This window comes from Manis javanica, chromosome 4 (assembly GCF_040802235.1).
Source record: "Manis javanica isolate MJ-LG chromosome 4, MJ_LKY, whole genome shotgun sequence".
Lineage (NCBI taxonomy): Eukaryota > Metazoa > Chordata > Mammalia > Pholidota > Manidae > Manis > Manis javanica.
The window spans coordinates 122150523-122169295 of NC_133159.1; the positions used below are offsets into that span (position 1 = coordinate 122150523).

The following is an 18773-nucleotide window of genomic DNA, read 5'->3' on the forward strand; positions in this document are numbered from 1 at the left end:
AACTTTGGTTACTGAGGAGCAAGAAGGAGGAATGGATGGAGGTGGGTGTTGGCTGTGATGCTAAGATCCATAGCAGAATGACAAAATTTTAACATCTGTGAAGTCTGGGTGGTGGGTGCATGGACATCTGTTGTATTATTTTCTGTATTTTTCTGCATGCTTGAAATATTTCATAATTTTTTTAAAGTTTAAGTAATTCCCCTTCCTACTCTTAGCATCCAGTTCTCCATGCCACAGGCAACTGCTATTGTCAGTTGATTGTATGGCCTTCTGGAGATACACTAAGTATATAGAAGCATAGATGTGTGAGTGTATATAGATGTGAATTTTTATGTATCTCTTTTTAAACAAGACACAATCTGGTGCTTACTATATACACTCTCCTGTATATTGTTTCTCTCTCCAAAAAGCTTTGAAAATAGTTCCAACTCAATTCATACAGAATTTCTTCATTCTTTGTAATAATGCTTAGGATTCAATCCTATAGAAAATTAGGCCATTTCCCATCTTTTGCCATTACATATACATTATAAACACACATCTTGCACATCTGTCTGGGTGTACTATCTGCCATTTAAAGCAGACTATAGCACATCAAAGCTAATCTTTTCTTTATTACATAGGGTCTTAAGTACAAACAGCAATGAAAATGCTGGGCTGTAAGAAGCATGATGGGCTCACGACGTGGGTGGGACAGTTAGCCTCTCATCTAATGCCAGAGAAGCTACCCTCTGAGTTTCTGTATCTCCTTTTGTAAAAATTCTATTTCCTCTTGGATACCAAGTCTCCAGCTCCCACTTTTCTGTTAGTTGTACCCTTTCTCTTACCATTTTGTTGCTTCTAAAATATTTTAGGCTAACAAGTCATATAAACAAAGTTGTTTGGACTGTGACTAAAGTAAGAGGCAGGAGATCCCAAGTAAAGGAATTCAGTGCTTTTCAGAGGTAAGGGCATGAGCTTTGCTACATGGACTTTGTGACATGGATGCTGGCTACCCTGGTGCTTTGGGTTACCCACCAATTCTAGTTAGTTCTGGAGAGGTGGTGGTAGCGGACAGCTGCTTCATCCATCATCTAGTGTGAGAGGAGGACTGGGACCGAGAGGCCACCAGGGAATTAACAAGAGACCGAGAGCACTGTGTTTTGGTGTATGTCCAGCTGTGGTAGGGAGCCAGCGTCCATCCTGGCTCTATTTGACAGCATTCTGTGACTGTTTTGAATAATTCTTTGTGTTCCAACAGGAAAGAAGGAGAAAATCCTCCAGCTGAGGGACCCAGAGTAAGAACAAGAGGTCTGAGCAGTGTAGAAGCTCATCCCCTTTTCCTTGGCTATGACGTTTTACTCTCTATTTGAAGTATTCTTCAAATTATAAAATCAATGTAGAGAAGACCCTCTAGAATTCTCAAATAGTAATACAAACAATAATAATGTCAAATATTTATTTCACTTTTCAAAACATTTTCTTACCAGAGAGGTATACTGGTGGTTAAGAGCACAGACTCTAAAGTCAGACTGTCTGGGTTCAAACCCTGGCTCCTCCATTTATGTGTGGCCTCAGGTAGTTTACTTAACTTCTCTGTGCCTTGATTTTCTCATTTATAACATGGGGATGATGTAAGTACTTAACCTCACAGGTTTGTGCAAGATTAAGCAATTAAAAATTGTATAAAAGTCTAACCTCAGAAAAGAAAAAGTCTAACCTCAGGTTAGCATCGGGCACATACCTGATGGATGTTTGATAAATGCCAATAATAATAATAATTATCATTATTATTATTATCATTATTATTTAGTGTAGCTGTACTAAGTAAACAGAGTAAATTCAGAATCGGAGTAAATAGGCAGAGCTGATAATCTGATCAGCCCTTGGAATCAAGGCTTGCAGATAGGTGTAGAGGTGTATGTTTCCACGAACAAGAAAGGGAAACTGTGTTAGGCAGACCCGGCGAGCTCCAGCCAGGCGTGTGAAGCCTGCTCACGGTCACGGGCAGGCACTAACGTGACAGTGTGGGGCCATGAGGGACGGTTATGACATTGTGCGGCATGGTGGGGGCTGAGGCCTCGTGGAGCAAAGAGGAAGCTAGCTGTTTACCAGAGCTGTCTCTTCAGAGCTGATTGCTAACACGGAGGGAATTTTGAGAGCTGGTTGGTAAACACAGCCATTGTTTGAAAAAAAAAATTAGATAATCATACAATTAAGTAAATTGTAGCCAAAACAAAGGTAATAACTATACAAAACTTATTACATCCAAATTAGTTTACCACATTTCACCATCATCTATGCTCTTCAGGTTATTTTCATGTTTCATTATCATATCTGTAAAGTGTGGAGATATGATAACTGGGGCACCACTGTGCATCTCTGATTCCATGTTCACTGACCACGTTCATTGCATCAGTAACTTGCAACCGGTCATGGTGGGAGGATCTGCACTACAGAAGCTGGCAGACATTCAGAGCAGGGCTTGGTCTGTTTTGTTACTGTGTAGACTCAAGAGATGCTGGAGACAAATGCTAATGCAGATTACTCTTAAAAGTGTGTCATACCTGTAGCTGTTTACATGGTGAAGAGCCCCACATTCTTCCTTCAGAAGATGCCCACATTGTGGACAAACGAGCCAAGTTCTGACCTGAGTCTTCACCCCCTTTGTCTTACTTGTTACCACCCATGGGGTAGCTAGAATCGATTGGTGGACTGAGACTGACCTGTGAAACATTTCCTGGCCCAGCAGGATGAAGCCTGGAGGTCAGTGTGACAGAGAGGCAGGAGTCTGCTAACTGCTCTGGGATGCAGAAAGCAGAGGCAGTGCTGGGCCTCCCAGCCCCAGACCCCGATGCCGGGAGAGCTGGCATGCAGTGCAGAAAGGAGGCGGATCTGAGCTGCTCTCTCCCATGGGACCCCAGGGGGGCCCAAGCACCGGCGACCCCATACTGGTTGGCTTGGGTTCATGTGTGCAGGTACCAAGGAAGAACCGGGGGAGTGAAGCAGTCCAGGCTCAGAAAGCCCACTTTGTGAGTCAGCCAGCCTAAGGCCCAGGTGATGTAGCGAGGGAGGAAATCGAAGGTTCACGTCTCCTGTCATCAGCTGTGGCTTCTGACTTGCCTATCCCAAGCAGGTGTGTGCTGATTCCCCACCTCTGGGGCATTTTGCCCTGGAGGTGTGGCTGTGCACTGGGGTCTCATTGGGAATGCTGGGCAGGGTGGGGTGAGGGACCCTCCTGGGAGTGAGGGTCAGGGAGGAAGTGACTCTGGTGGGGGAAACCCCTGCAATGAGCCCCTGACCCTGAGGCTGCAGCCAGGCGTGGAAAGTCAGTAAGAAGCGTGCTCCATGTGGTCAAAGACTGGATGCACCTGCCAGCCTTGCTGCCTGATGGTGACCTTGAGCAATCTCTTACTATTACCTGAGCCTCAGTTTCCTATCTATAAGATAGGAGGGGTGAACACAATGATCTCTAGAGATGCCTCCACTGACAGAAGCCTACCAGCCTGCCGAAATCTCTCAATGGCTTCCCACTTTCCTTGTCCTCAAGGTGCTGAACTGCTTGTTGTGTGTTGAACTTGAGGCCTGGAGGAGCTTGCACAGGCCAAGGAGGAATGTAGGGAAAGGACAGGAAAGGGCATGGGGCTAAGGGGTGCTGCGGGAGAGAGGAGGGGGAAGTCCAAGGGCAGCAGAGAGGGAGGAGCGGTGCGGCCTCAGGAGCCAAGCCCACCCAGCAAGTGCCTGGCACGCTGCTCCAGTGCAGAGTCAAGGATGGGGTCACTGGCTCCCCAGCATGCCCCTTACCTTGCAGCATTGCTGACGTGGTGTAGTAGTTGAAGGGCACGTTTTTCACCTGGTACTGCTCGCCATCGAGGCTGGCCAGCTTGGCTCCCACCAGCACTGATTTGCCGGTGCCCGCGGTCCCCAGCAGCATAACTGGCCGCCGCCGCTCCATAAGCCGCTCCAGGAAGTAGCACACTCGGATGGTCTCACTCGTGTGCACCAAACAAGCCTGGAACGGGAACACAATGAGTGTGCCAGGGGCTTGTGGGAGAGACAGATACACTGCAAAACATTCTGGACCATTTCAGGAGAGGGATGCTCCCCTCATAGCCATGGTAAGGCCATCCTATAACTCCCCCTCAGTGTAGCGAGTATCCCCTCCCGTCCTCTTCCAGCTCTGTCTGCCTCCCTGTGGCTTCTCTCACATATTTTAGATTTTTTTTTAACCTTCTGCACACAGGATGCTGGGGGGTTCTGGGAATCAAGAGCCCTTTGGGGGAATCTTGTACTGTATTGTGCCTATAATTTCCCCAGAAAAGCAGTGTAGCTGGGAATAACTAGTTCCTAGCAAGGCCAGAACACTTGGATTCCCATAAGGGGCAGCAGCCTCTGCAGGTCCTGGGATGACCACATGTGTCTGTTCACTTGGTCACACTCACCTGCAAAGGCATCTCGGGATCAAATTCAAACTGGGGAATGAGCTTGGACCAAGGCTCAAATTTCTTGGTTTCTGAGTCTATGTAGTAGTCAAAGATGGTTCCCTGGGAAGGAAACTTGACTGTCTTGAACTCTGTCAGCCACCATTTGCTGAATTCTGCCCGGTAGTCCACAAGCTGCCAAAACAAAGCAGGTTAGGGTGCACGGTTTCCCAGAGCCGGTAAGCTGGACGAGCTGCCCTGGCATCAGGCAGAGGTCAGGGAGGGGAAACAAAGTGGCCCAGTTTGTGCAGGCCTCCCAGTAGACCAGCTCCTCCAGGAAGGATGCTGCTTCCCCCAGGACCAGCCTGACAAGGCCCAGCTGGCAGCCCTCAGCCATGAACATGCCCAGCTACTGGACCTCGCAGAGGAGTCACCCCAGTGCTTCGTGGGGTGCACGGGCGGAAACGGGTGGGAACATGGAGGACAGTGGGAGCCTGCATCCACAAGGTGGGCAAGTGTGGTCAGGACCTCCCAGTGAGATAGAGCTCTGTCTTCCTAGACCCCTGAGTCTGAGCAATGCCCAGGATGGCAGTCAGTGGCATGAATAAAACGGAGACCACTGATGCTAGGGGCACAGGGTGGTGGGGTGGGAGGAGCCCCTCTTCTTTCTGTGCCTCCATTTCCCCATCCATAAAATAAGGATCCAAGAAAAGACTTCTAAGGTGTCCTCAAGAGCTAAAATTCTAAGTCTAGGAGCAGCAAAGACAAACACAAATGGGTCTTCATGACAAAAGGAATGGGTGGAGGCATATAATTGATGTGCACACAGATCAGATCCTGTGCCTCTCAGGATAGCACTGTGCACTCAGTGTGCTCAAACTGTCTGATGTGGCCAAGCCCAAATATACACCCATATGCAAGTGCACATGCACGTGCACACCCCCACCTCCCGCCAGCCATAAAACTAGTGCTACTAGTAACCCTCCAGGGGAGGAGCTCAAACCCCCTCTTTGAACACACAGACCTAGGAAAAATCTAAAAAAAGAAAAGAGACTGAGATTGGGCATTTTAGGAAACGTTCCTGGAGGGCAGGCCAGAGAGGAAGTGCAAAGGCAGGACACACCAGGAAGCTGGCTGTGTGGGAATGAAGCTGGACCTGGAAGAATGGTACTCGTACTTGGCATTTTGCTACCCATTAGGTAAATAGGATTGAATTATTTTGCTTTAAAATGAGAATGGAAATAGGCTCCACTGTGAGGACAGTTTTGTTTTCTGTTCTTATTCTGATTAAGGGTACACTGTGTCTCTCAGTATTGTGCTCTGCAATTGGAAGCCTCAGAAAAATCCCTATTTTTAACTCATTGATAAAATTCTAGAGGGCCTTTAAAAGCTAGATTTTAGGTTTAGATGGGAAATCTGAGATGAAGGCAACCTCTAGAAAGAAGAAGATTCAATGGATCTTTTCTCCTCATCTCCAGTCTCACCTGAGTTACTCAGTCAGCTTCTCAACCAAACCATTAGCTGTGCTGTACCAATATCGGCTCACTGCCTGTAAGCTGGAGCATGACTTCGCCTTTTACTATAACTGGTCACTGTAATATAATCAAGGTCACCTCTGCTGAGTCATTCAATGGCCCTTTCTCAGTTCAGCTCTTTGTGGAGGGCAAGGGGGTTGTCTCTGCAGCAGTGACCTTAAGTGCAGAGGCCCCTTCTCCTTTAGACTCAGACAATCCTCAGGTTCCCTTCCTGCTCTTTAACCTCAGGGACCCTGAGGCTGTCTCCACAGACCATAGCAGAGTTTGGGATGTAACATCACCTCATTTGATCCTCACAATGCCTCCAAGTTATCCTGGTGAAAATTATTCCTCTTTTATGTATCAAAAGACAAAAGCTCAAAGGTTACACATCTAGAAGCATCTGGAAGAATTGGGATTTGAACCCAGGTTTCACTCTCCCAGTATGGTGCTCTCTGAGAGACTATATCCTGTGATCCTTGCAAAGCATTTAGGGAAAACCTCCCCCTGCCCCAGCCTTTTTTGAACCTTCTACTCAGGTATGGGCTGCATTTTGTATTTCTGCTTTGCTTTAATGACAGCCTGTTAAATGTAAGCACCATTGGTGTTCCTGTTGTGAGTCTTTTGGCCAACTTCCTACTTTTCAATTTACAGCACTATTTTTGGTGTCTGGCTTGAAGGTAGCTTGTGCAGGGGGTCTTGGACCACCCCTGCTGCTAAAAGCTTTTGCCCTTGTCTTCTCCACATGTGCCAGCATGGCTGCCTACAGCTCCAGGCACTCCAGAGCCCAGGACAATGGAAGGGATGCTTTCTCCTGAGCTTACAGAAAAGAGTTGTGTGGATTTACAGTTTTCCATACAGAGATAGAAAATTGACCAAGTACTTCATCCTGATATCCTACTGCTTGGGAGTGGAGGATGCCCAGCAATGCTTGCTGTCTGGCATTTCAGCAGCTGAAAGGACAAGGAGTGTGTTTGATGGGAAGCACTAACCTATGCATCTGGGTCTCTGTGCCTTTCACAAGCTCTCATCCATTATGCTGGACTGGTTGCCTCCTTGCCTCAAAGGGGAAATATAACTGCCAATGAGGCAGTCCATGGAGAAGCTCCCGGGGCTACAGAACAGACAGCATGAAACCCTCAGGTGTCAAGCTCTCTGTCTAGCCTCCTCCTGACTGTGAAGATTCCCCCTTCCCACCAGCACCAGCTCTGGGGAGGGAGATGGAGAAAGGCCTGGTCCCAGGAGCTCGTGAGAGCTGCCTACTGAATTTGGAGCACAAAAGGACATGTTAGCAGGTAGTGGGAGGGGGGCTGGATGTTTACAGCCAGGGCCTGTGAAAAAAAATTAACTGTGAATTCTAAATTAATGAATTCTCCCAGCTCACCTCTACTCTGGATTCTTAGAACAAGGCTTTGTCCCAGGAGGCTGACACATTTTCCCTCTCTCTCCAAAGAGCCCACAATCAAGCCAGACCAAAAGGAGTATTAACTCTCTGACCACGGCAGCTTGGTTTGCTCCCCTGTCATGCAAGAGGTACCAGATATTTACTAAGAACCTGGATATTATGGCAGGAGAATATGAATAACAAACACACGCATGTGCCAGCATGACTTTAAGTGTTTTGCACATATTCATGCCAGACAAGTAAAATAGTGTCCCTTGACTTAATCCTCACAGCCATCCTAGGAACTGGATCCCTCATCTCCTTTGTACCCATGGGGGAGTAAGGTAGAGAGAGGTAAAGTAATTTTGCCCAATGAGTCATAATGAAGGGCTGAGTTACAATTCAAATCCAGAATCCATGTTCTTAAACCTGTATGTGACATTGCCTGGTAGCTAGAGTCAGTTGTAAAAGACTGGTTTGCATAACCTTGAATGGGATATCTCTAGACAAAGTGCTTTTTATTTGGATGAAATTAAGTTAAAAAAAAGGCTGGGAATACAGGAACGGCTAGGGCATAAGGATGCCAAGATACTCTAGCCTGATATCCCTACCTCCGAACTGCATGAGGCTCCTGAAGCCAACGCTATGAGACACATACTGCTTTGGTTTCCTACCCACAGCCAGCAACTAACTTTTGGTCTAAAGTTCCATGGACAGCTCTGCATTATAAGGGTAAGGAGACATGCTGGTTCACTCTGGCCTCGTACTTCTGGGGGACTTTTCAAAGGCTAGAGGGATTCCTCCTGTTCATTCTATGGCACAGCATTATTCCACCTATAAAACTCCCATCACCTTGCACAGTACCCTCCAGCTGTTGAAGCTCAGACATGGCAGCTCTCCAGGAAAGCAGCGATACAGTCACTAACTCAACAAGAAACAGCAAAATCTCACCTGACTCCCCCATGACACCTTTTCATGGGACTGCATGTCTTCAGTAGAGCAATGCATGGATAACTAAACCATCTGGTGCATTCATGTTCATCCTGACATTTAGATGTCCTGTCTCCCAAATCTTTGCTGGAAGATTTTTTGCTGCTGTGGACATGGATGTAGGTGCTCACCACATCCCAGCCTCTTACCTGATCTTGAACCATTGCTCCACCGAATGCCCAGATGGCAGCAAACACAAAATACAGCTCATAGGTTTCCTTGGGGCAGTCTGCAGGGATGTCCTCCTTGGTCAGGAGACACTCAAGAAGGTGGCAGAGCATCTGCACCGTACTCTGCTCTGGGATAGGAATTATCTTCTTAAATCTGCAAAGAGAGAGCCAGATGTGCTCTAGAACACTGCATTTTCCATCCTAGATGCATGGTCAGATGGCTTGCAAGCCACTTGGATCTGGTGGACTCATGACCTGCCAGACTCTTAGGGCTTACAGAGGACCAGATGCTTCTTCAGCCTGCATCCTCATCAGCTATTTTGGGTCATCTCTGTGCAGACAAGTAAGGGCCCAGAAGGTTTCTGGGAAGGTTCCTTTTCCTATCACCCTTTCCTCTGATACTCTCACCTCCCTCTTCCCTCCTCTGAACACTGATGACCCCTCTGAATCCCTGGGAAATGTGGGCAGCTGTGAAAATGTAAGTAAATATCTCAGAATTTTCTCATTTGCCAGAAAACACCTCAAGAGTCAATATGGGTGCTGTTCTGAGGTTGCTCCTTCCATTCCTTCTGCTCAGAGGAGTAACTAAAACACAGTGAAAATGTTTCCCTTGGGGCCAGAGTCTTATATTGGGGTGGGAGGAGTGCAGAGTGGACAAATGATTATTTTACACAATCATGATTTACTTGATGGAGTTTGTCTTCCAAGACTATGCCTCTATGCCTCTGTCCTGGCCTGGTGTTTGTCCTCTTAACCTTGGCTTTGGAGGTCTTGACTGAAAGGCAGGTATCAAGGGATGTACAAGGTGACCTGTGCCCAAGGGAACAGGAGCATGTGTGCATCCACACGCATGCACACACACACAGGCACACACGCACACACATATGTATGCACAAGGGCACTTTCAGCCCATCATGCATATATACAGAGTGCCCACATACCCATACGCTCAACCTCTCCTGCACACCTGCCCTCGCAGCCGCCTCCCACAGCACGATGAGCTCACAGGCCACACAGGAGCAGGTCCCCTGTTACAGGATGAATGACACCGCCGACTGAGACCTTCAGTCGTTCTCCAGCATTGGGCCTCAGCGCTCCCTCACATTCCATTCTCCTCAGTGTTTGGCTCTTACACTTGCTCTCAGTCTAGTTGCCATTTCACAACAACACTCTGAAGTAGTCCAGTAGTCAAGGCTTCCATGAGTAATGGGAAAATTGAGTTCTTGAGAGGCTTTTCTTCATTTGACACATATTTGCAACAGAAGGTTAAAATGGAGCTGTCTCAGGCAGAGTTTTGAATAAGGTACCAAGATGATAGGGGCCGACTAGGCTGACCATTCCAAACTGACATCCAGGCAACCTAGGGGTGCCTGTAAAGGCTGTTACAACCCTGGCCTCTCTTCTCCAGGAAGAGAGGATGGAAGTGGGAGATGCCGGAGGGGCCAGCAGTTGGCACACAGAGAACACCTGGTGGGCGAAAAGTGTCCCCTCACCCACGGGAAAGGCAGGTGCTCACCCGGAATAAAGTTGGAGAAAGGGCTTCAGTAGGACCGCTCTGAAGCGGCAAAGGACCTGTACTTGAAGAACCTTGAAGAGACTGGCTTATCTCACAGCGGAGCGAGGAGATTGCTTGCTGGGGCAGCCTGTGCTCCCATTTATCAAAGCAGGGAGGGGCAAGTATTTCCTGGAATCCCCCTGTAAGCCATGAGCAGGTGGGGCTGCTTTAGATGCCAGCCAAAGGAGCAGTTTGCATGAGGAGTTATACAAGACCAGCTGATGGAGATGCATTTACTTTCTTCAAAGGAAGGCACGTGGAAGATCCCCAGTGATGGAGAACAGCCCAAGGACTCACAAAATCTTCTATTTTGGATCTGCTACAGTTAGGGTAACTAAGGCCATGCCAGAGCCAGTCATTAAGGCCTTTCCTCCCTCTTACTCTCTTCTCTCCATCACCCTTCAGCCCTGACAGGTCAGAAGCTGCAGCTGATTGAGGGGGTGACTGGTAGAGTCAGGACAGAGGAAGTCAAGGACACTTTCCTTTGGCACTGAGGGTGACATCTGGAAGATGGCCTGAGCTATGGGCCAGGGGAGAAGTGTCATTTAAATGCAGTCTGCTTTTTAAGATTTTCACTGTGTATTTTCTTTAAATTTTCATGTGTGTGTATGTGCACACATGTGTGATTGTGTGATTACAAATGATCAGATACCTTTTTATTACTGGAGAATGACGGGTAAAGTCACGGGTGTTTACCTAGATGTCATCCAGGGGTGGGAAGAGAACCAGCCACATAAAATGGTTTTGAACGAACAGTGGGAAACAAAATAAGTTGCTTTATAATCATCCCTTACAAGGACCACTCATTCAGTATAAAAATCATGCTATGTTGACCTCACACAGCTTCATAGTAACAGGGCCCTACAAAGCCAGCATTATGACGCCGTGACAGATTAAAATACCAGTAAGACTTTGAAGTGTGCACCTTGTCACTAACTATCTGTGGCCCCGAGGTAGCACCATGGAACCCCAGCTCTTTGTCTATGGGATATTATGCCCTCTTAGGAATGCTGTGAGAGTTAAATGAGATAACCATAATTGACAGCTGTGCTTTTTCCTTGATAACCAGAATTCAGAGACTGGGGGGTGTTGTGTCTGGAGAGATTTAGTACAGTTAGTGTCTTCAAAGCTTGTTCCAAGGTTTGCACATGCACATGAACACACACTTGTCCATACCCATATAGACAAGAGTTTGGCATCTCTTGTTCTAAATGCCCAGAGTGGGGAATGGCCTCCTAGTCAAAAGACAAACTGGACAATTGTCTCAGCAAATGACAAAGAACAGGTGTATGTTGGTTTCCTAAAATCTCCCTTCTGGTTGACCTCTTTGCTGCCCTTGCCCCCAGGAGACTCTAGCCACCATTCCCACTTCCAGACTTTCCCTGCTGCCAGGGCTGCTTTATCTCATTAGCCAAGGCCATGGGGCCCACAGGCCACGAGGGGCTGAAGGCTTTTCATGGGTTTATGAAAATGGTGAAATTTGGAAAAGTAATTACTGACCCTGGCATATAAAAATTTCAAAATCAAAATTAATATGTGTGTGATTAAATATCTAAAAATATACTACGTCAATGGCTCAGCTGCAATTTGAGTTTTAGTTACATAAAATTCACTCTAAACGTGGGTGGATTTTGATGGTGTGAGGGCAAGCATGTGCAGTCAGAGGGCCTGGGCACTCATTCACCTCTGCCTCTGTGTGTGCCAGTGGTTCTCCATCCTGTGCTTGACAGACCAATGAATAAAGGAGTCAGGGATCATTTTGAGTGATGGACTTAATTTCCCCCAAACAATCCTGACCCTAATCGGCTGACCCTTTAAGAGCTGTGCATCTCTGAGTCTCTGCCTTCACAGCACCAGCCTCTGATGGTTGAAGTTGGAGGAACCACAAGTTTGGGTTCCTGATTCATAGAATGATGCATCAATTGACCAAGAAAGCGAATGTAAAACAAAAGCAGGTGCCTAATGCTGGAACCTCTCTTTGCAGACACATGTGATACTGTGGCTGTAAGTATCCTTTTAGTTAAGAGGAATAATCTCTTATTCATGTGATAAGTGTCCAGGGCTTATTGTCTCTGCTCCTGCAGACCTGTAAGAGGAGAGGTGAACTCACAGTGTCCAGAGGGGCAGGACTGGCCAAACGATGCATTCTACCTGATCCTGCATTACGTGGGCCATGAACATACATGACCAGGAACAGAAAGTGGGTATCAAGGGCCACTGACCTCTAGGTCTGTTGGCCTGGCCTCTGGGCCATTTGTAAGAGAACCAGCTGTGTGTCCTGCAAACCAAAGGACTTCAGGATTGCTGTATATTACAACTTGCCACCTCCGCCGGATACACCCACATGCACTCATGGGAGGCACTTGCCACCTTCCTCCTCCTCCTCACCCACCTCGCTTCTTGCCTGAACTGATTATAGGCATCCCATGGCCATCCTAGTGTGCGTTCCCCTCTGCCATCTGCCACACCCACAGGGGAATGCTTAGGGACATCTGACTTCAGGGGCAGGACACAGTGTCAGGGGGGCCTCGGATGTGAGCCAACTGGTTCTTCTGCAGCTTTAACGCATTACATCCTGTGTTTTGTGACCTACCTGGTTCTGAGTGTGTCTAAGCAGGTTGGAAGATACTTGTCAAACAGAATGGTTAGGTTGGCTCGCTCTGTCTGGATTTCCCTCTTGTCGATCCAGCTGCTCACTGCAGGGTTCCACCCCAAGTCTGCTGGGTTGATGTACAGGATCCCTGGGAGCACAGAGAATATCGTTCAGTGAGTTTTCCACAGGTGTCAGTATAGTCTTCACCCCAGAGTTGTTTTATCTGTTTAGAAAACATACAGAACACTGGACTTCAAAAGAACAGAGATCTGGCTGATGACTTTGGAGCAAGCGGGTTTGCTCTTGGGGCCAGCTCTGGACTGAGAACAGCTGGTGGAAAGCAGTGTTGGCAAGGATCCTAAGGCCAAGTCTAGGTTCAAGAAGAGAAAAGGCTGTGCCATTAGGCATACCTGGCATGGTGTGGAAGTGTGTGGCAGGTCAAATGGTGGGACCTGAAAGGATCTGTCCATGTCCTAACCCTGGGAACCTGGGAACGTGATCTTATGTTGAAAAAGGACATTTGCAGGTGTAATTCAGGAACTTGAGATGAGATCATCCTGGATTATCTAGGTTGAACACATGCAAGTGTCCTTCTAAGAGACAGCAGAGGAAAGACACACACAGAGAAGGCCACGTGAAGATGGAGGCAGGGTGCTCCCCTGAAGCCTTCAGAGGGAAGGCAGCTGGCCTGACACTTTGATGTCAGATGTCTGACTTGCAGAAAAATGAGAGAATAAATTACTGCTGTTTGCAAGCCACCAAGGTTGTGATTCGTTACAGTGCTCCTTGGAAATGAATAGGCTGGGAGAGGCAAGTCTCTTGGGCCTTGTTCACAACCTCAGCACAGGTCCCTGCAAGGGAATCTGACATGATGGTGGAGATCTCTTTACCCTCTAGCCTGCCGATAAATTTGGCCTTGGGTGTTAGAGGAAAGTTAAGGCATAAAGTTGTTATCTTCACAAGGATGTCATGAGAGTTGCAAAGCTTGTCACCTCCATTGTCACGGAGGTGAGCACTGGCTTGAAAGCAGCCTAATTTGAGGCACTTGTGTACAGTTGTCCAGCCCAGAGGCCATTCCCCTTCCCTACCATAACAATTCTGAATTAGGACGGTCACAGGGCCCTGGCCTGAGGGCACTTGCTCACCCTCATGGATGTGGATTGGGGCTGAGGATTGGTTGGTGGATGCCTGGCTCCCTCTGGGAGCTTCCTGCCATGCCAGCCAGGTCATGTGTGATGCTGGTGGCACCTGTTTTCACCCGAGCAGTTCTGTGGTTTTGTCCTTTCTCACGCCATACCTGCTCTGGAGACGGTGGCTGGGGTAGCTGTGTGCAGGTGGCTGATCTCAAAGAGGAGCCGCATTGTGGGATTCAGAGGGATCCTCTCATTGCTGGCCAGGGTCAGCACCTGGAAACAATGGGGGGGGACACCAGGTGGGGAGGAGTTAGGGCACATGGCCAGCTGGTGGGGATTTGCTGGATTTCTCCTGTAGGAATTACAGATGATTGCTTTCTTCTTTGTGATTACATGTGTTTTCTAAATTTTCTACAACAATCCTTTCTCTCGCCTCTCACCACTCCCAACCCTGTGTGTATACCGAGTCAGGAAATAAGTTATCTAAAAAACTTACATTGATGTCAGTGATTTGAATGAATTAGGCCATACTGGAATAATAAGATTATTAAAGGAAAAAAGCTTAGGCTTCTTATTACTACCGTGTCTCTTTAGGTCATCCCTCTGGGAGAACATACATTTATTCTAATAATCGTATAAATGTAGAAACCATTGTAACACTTCTAATATGGATGTGCTTCCTGAGCAAGTTTAGGAGCAGCCACCAGCTTAATAGCTAGTTTACTGGCATTCAGTTAGTTTTCATTGCTTATAAAAAATAAAAATACAAAGGGAGGGATAAGGAAAATAAGGGGCATTACGATTAGCACACATAATATAGGGGACATGGGGAATGCAGTATAGCACAGAGAAGACTAGTAGTGACTCTATAGCATCGTACTATGCTGATGGACAGTGACTATAAAGGGGTATGTGCTGGGGACTTGATAATGGGGGGAATCTAGTAACCACAATGGTGCTCATGTAATTGTATATTAATGATACCAAAATAAAACAAAATAAACATATTTTTTCCATGGATAAAGAGTGTCACCACTGAGAATGTCTGACAGGCTCAGAATATTTCTGATCTTTACTTTCCTTATTTGGAAAGAAAAAACAAAGATTGGAAGAAATTATTTAAGATTCCTTTCAGCTCTAAATATTAAATTAATCTACATGCGGAAGATTTTGAAGGAAATGACAGCAGTGCTAAAAACAGGGCCATCGATGTAAGTGAAAGTCACTCATTCAGATGAGTCGATTCTGAGATGTCTATTAAAGACACCAGTAATAAGTGAAACCAGGATCTTGAAGAGATACCTGTGCCCCTGCATTCACTGGAGCATTATCTACAATACCTGGAACATGGAAACAAACTAAGTGTCCAATGAAACATGAATGGACAGAGAATGTGGTACATATACACAATGAAATATTATTCAGCCATAAAAAGAAGGAAGTCCCATTATTTGTGGCAACATGGATGGAACTGGAGAGCATTATGGTACATGAAATAAATCAGACAGAGAAAGAAAAATACTATATGATCTCATGTATATATGGAATCTAAAAGAAACAAAATCATAGAAACAGAGAATAGATCAGTGGTTGCCAGGATTGGGGGTGATGAGGTGGGTGGAGGAAATGGATGAAGGAGGTCAAAAGTTACAAACTTCTAGTTATAAGATAAATTAAACCTAGGATGTAATGTACAGCATGGTGGCTATAGTTAATGCTGTACTGCATATTTGAAAGTTGCTAAGAGAGTAGATTTTAGCACTTAAAAGCTCTCAAAAACAACAACAAAAAGATGATCAAATGAGGTGATGGAGGTATTAACTAACCTTATTGTGGTAATCATTTCAAAATATATGCATACTTCAAATCATCACACTGTATATCTTAAATTTACACAATGTTCTATGTCAATTATATCTCCATAAAGCTGGAATAGATAAAAAAAATAAAGACACTGGTAATAATTCTGTACTCAGGGCCAGCCCTGTGTGGAATCGAGATTTCCAAATGTGCCTGGGGTACAGGTTTCATAGATGAGTAGGGATGACGCAGACTCCCCTTCCCCACTGATACCTTGTTGTCGTCCATGACAGTGTTGAGAGACTCGATCCACATTGGATCTATGTCGCCATCCAGTAAGATCCACTTGGGCCCATCATGGGTGATGTTGGCAAGCTCCCGCATGATGGAAGAGAACAATCCTAAAAGGAACCACGGATAATTTATTTTCCATTTCACCACCAATCTTCTTTCTCTCAGCACAGCCTTTCCCTATAAGCTACACAAGGTATAAATAGAAAGGCAGGTCAGAACTGGTTTTGTATCTTTTTACCAAGATTTGACAGTGCCATGAGGCAACTCCCACTCTCTCTCTGCTCCAGTCTGACTTTTAGTAAGAACAGCTACACAAAACAACAATGCCTGATAGTACTGGCTTTTTACGTGACAAGGGACTCAGCAAATTATTTCAACAGGCAACTGTGACATGATGGAATTACATAAAACCTTTTTAGGTAAGGTTTTCATCCTTTATAATTGCAGCCCAGGGAAATCTTGTCAAATGCAGACTTTGAGAAAAGGCTGAATGTGATTTAAACTGGCATTATAGGAAATTTATATCTTCATTAGGATAGAATTGATTTTTATGAGACCAAGCTTTCCCAATCAATAATATGGTATGTCTTTTCATTTATTCAAATATTGTTTTATGTTCCTTAATACAATTTTACAGCATTTTCAGTGTATCACTTTGGCTAAATATATTCCTAAACATTTCATAGTTTTATTGCTATTGTGAATGGGACTGTTTTTTTTTGTACTTCCATTTTTAGCTGGCTGGCTACTGCTAGTATAGAGAAAAGCTATCAAATTTTGTATATTTATTTTATACTTAGTTACCTTTAATAAACGTTCTTATTAATTCTAGTGATTTTTCAATAATACCTCTTGACTTCTATAGGAATAAAGTTTTATCAGCAAAATAATGATTTTTCTACATTCTTCCAATTTATACCACATATTCCATTTTCTTGTCTTACTGCATCTTCTAGAATCCCACCAATCAACCCTGACTAATAATATTTGAATACGTCTCCTGGATTTGAATACGTGTCTACTGGATCTAATATTGAAAAAGATGCATTAATGTAATACACTACATTACTGTTTTATTAAGTGGTTCTGAGACATTTAATAAAGTCATACTCCATTTACTTGGAAGTTCTCTTGTTTAGTGAATATAGATTTATGATTATTATAAATGTCAGATTTTCAACATTTAATGAACACATTAATAAAAGTTTAATTAAAATTGAAACATCACTTAAAGTTTGGATTATATTATGTGAGTTTAAATCTGATATGGAATAGGAAGTACTTGAGACTAGCCAGGAAAATTACAAACGAGCATTGAGGAGGGTCCTACCTTATCAGACATTAAAATGTTATAAAATGTGACTAAAATAGAATGGCATTAGATAAATAGGTGAGTGGAACAAAGTAGAAAACCCAGTTAGATCTCAGTGTATTTGACAAGCTGGTGTTTAAATTCAGAGAGAAAGGACACTTTACTTAATAAATGTTGCTGGCACATTAAATTATCCACCTGGAAGGAAATAAAACTGATTCTGTACCTTACCTCATACCAAGCCCCAAAATAAATTCCAGATAGATAAAAATGTAAACAAAAAAAATCTCTAGGACCAAATTTATGATACTAAATGTATAGCTGAAATGTAGAATGGGTTATAAACTATGTAACAATTCCACATTCTAAAAAGACTAGATGGACATAATTTCTTCCTCTAAAAAGTGTATGGTAAATATGCCATGAAGTGTGTGCAGAAAAATGGCAAATAGGGAATATCCATTAGCAATGCCTACAACAGTAAAGGGTTAATAGCTTTGACATACAAAGAACTGTACAAACTGGTAAGAAAATAATAAGGGGGAGAGAAATCACAGAGGAGCCAATTACTAAGACCAGTAAGAAGGAAGAGATGTTAAGCCTCATTAATAGTCACTGAAATAAAAACTAGAGATGCTACTCCCCTTATTCTAGGTCTCTGACTGAAGGCTCTAAATTAGGAACCCAGGCAGTTTGACCCTGACGTAGTCAGACATGGAGACATGAGGAGGGATCCGAGATGTCCTCATTCATTTCTGAAACATCAGTTTTAGAAAGAGATCATATCCACTCACAGAGAGTTGTCTTCACTTTCTTTTCTGCTCACACCCAGTGATAATAGACCCTTTTTCAACATTCGCCCGTTGCTGTGGTGAGGTCAGCAATGAGTGAACAAAGGTTTGGAACCCTCAGGATCATTGAAGAGACCAGGGTTCTAGGGCCCTCCTGAGATGAATGATGGTGAATGTCCCCTTTGGCAGCTTCCTCATCTCTCCTGGGGCTGTGCCCTCTGTGGAATGCCACACTGCACTGCTCCCTAAGGAATGGGCTGTGGGCTTCCCTATCACACCCATGTCTTAAACCCACTGCCTGGCTAGGGACTCTGTGACTGTGCTCCGGAATCACAGAACTGCAGCTGGGAATGCCTGGTGGCCTCATCCTCTGTGAGTGCCCTCTTTCAAGGGGCAGCAAGTCCCCAAACAAAGAGATTACCCGAAAGGCTAGGTTCCCCTCCAAGTCAAAGGGTTTCTTCCTTTTGATGATTCTCTCTTCACCTCCTTCTCCCATCCCAACCAGACTGACCCAGCGTTCTCTCCTCTGCAGCTTTTCTCACGATGTTCACACCGAGGGCCTCTGAGGGTAGTGGGGACTTTCCCCCAGGGGTATCCTGCTCTTACCATCCTTCCATTCTCGTGTGGCTGGATTGATGATGCCGAAGAGCTCATCATTTGTGACGGCTTTGGGGTTGAGGTCAGTCCAGACGGGGCGGCGTTTCATGATCTGATAGGTCTTGTGCAAGGACCTGAGCACCTGGGACTTGCCGGCACCAGCACTGCCCACCACGAACACTGAGTGCCGCACTGCCAGGAGCTCCTCCAGCTGGACCACCTGGGGGGACACAGCACTCA

The 18773-nt window shown here is 45.5% G+C and overlaps 1 protein-coding gene across 2 annotated transcripts in view; it reads right to left on the reverse strand.

The window, feature by feature from the left end:
- LOC108387708 (dynein axonemal heavy chain 9) overlaps positions 1–18773 on the reverse strand; it is an 890975-nt gene that overhangs the window by 719364 nt on the left and 152838 nt on the right. For both annotated transcript variants that reach the window (XM_073234761.1, XM_073234762.1), the window contains exons 33-39: positions 18543–18753; positions 15813–15940; positions 13904–14012; positions 12607–12754; positions 8438–8612; positions 4422–4595; positions 3784–3991 (exon numbers count right to left, since the gene is read on the reverse strand). In XM_073234761.1, coding sequence (XP_073090862.1) covers positions 3784–3991; positions 4422–4595; positions 8438–8612; positions 12607–12754; positions 13904–14012; positions 15813–15940; positions 18543–18753 — 1153 coding nt within the window. The remainder of the gene's footprint in view (positions 1–3783; positions 3992–4421; positions 4596–8437; positions 8613–12606; positions 12755–13903; positions 14013–15812; positions 15941–18542; positions 18754–18773) is intronic.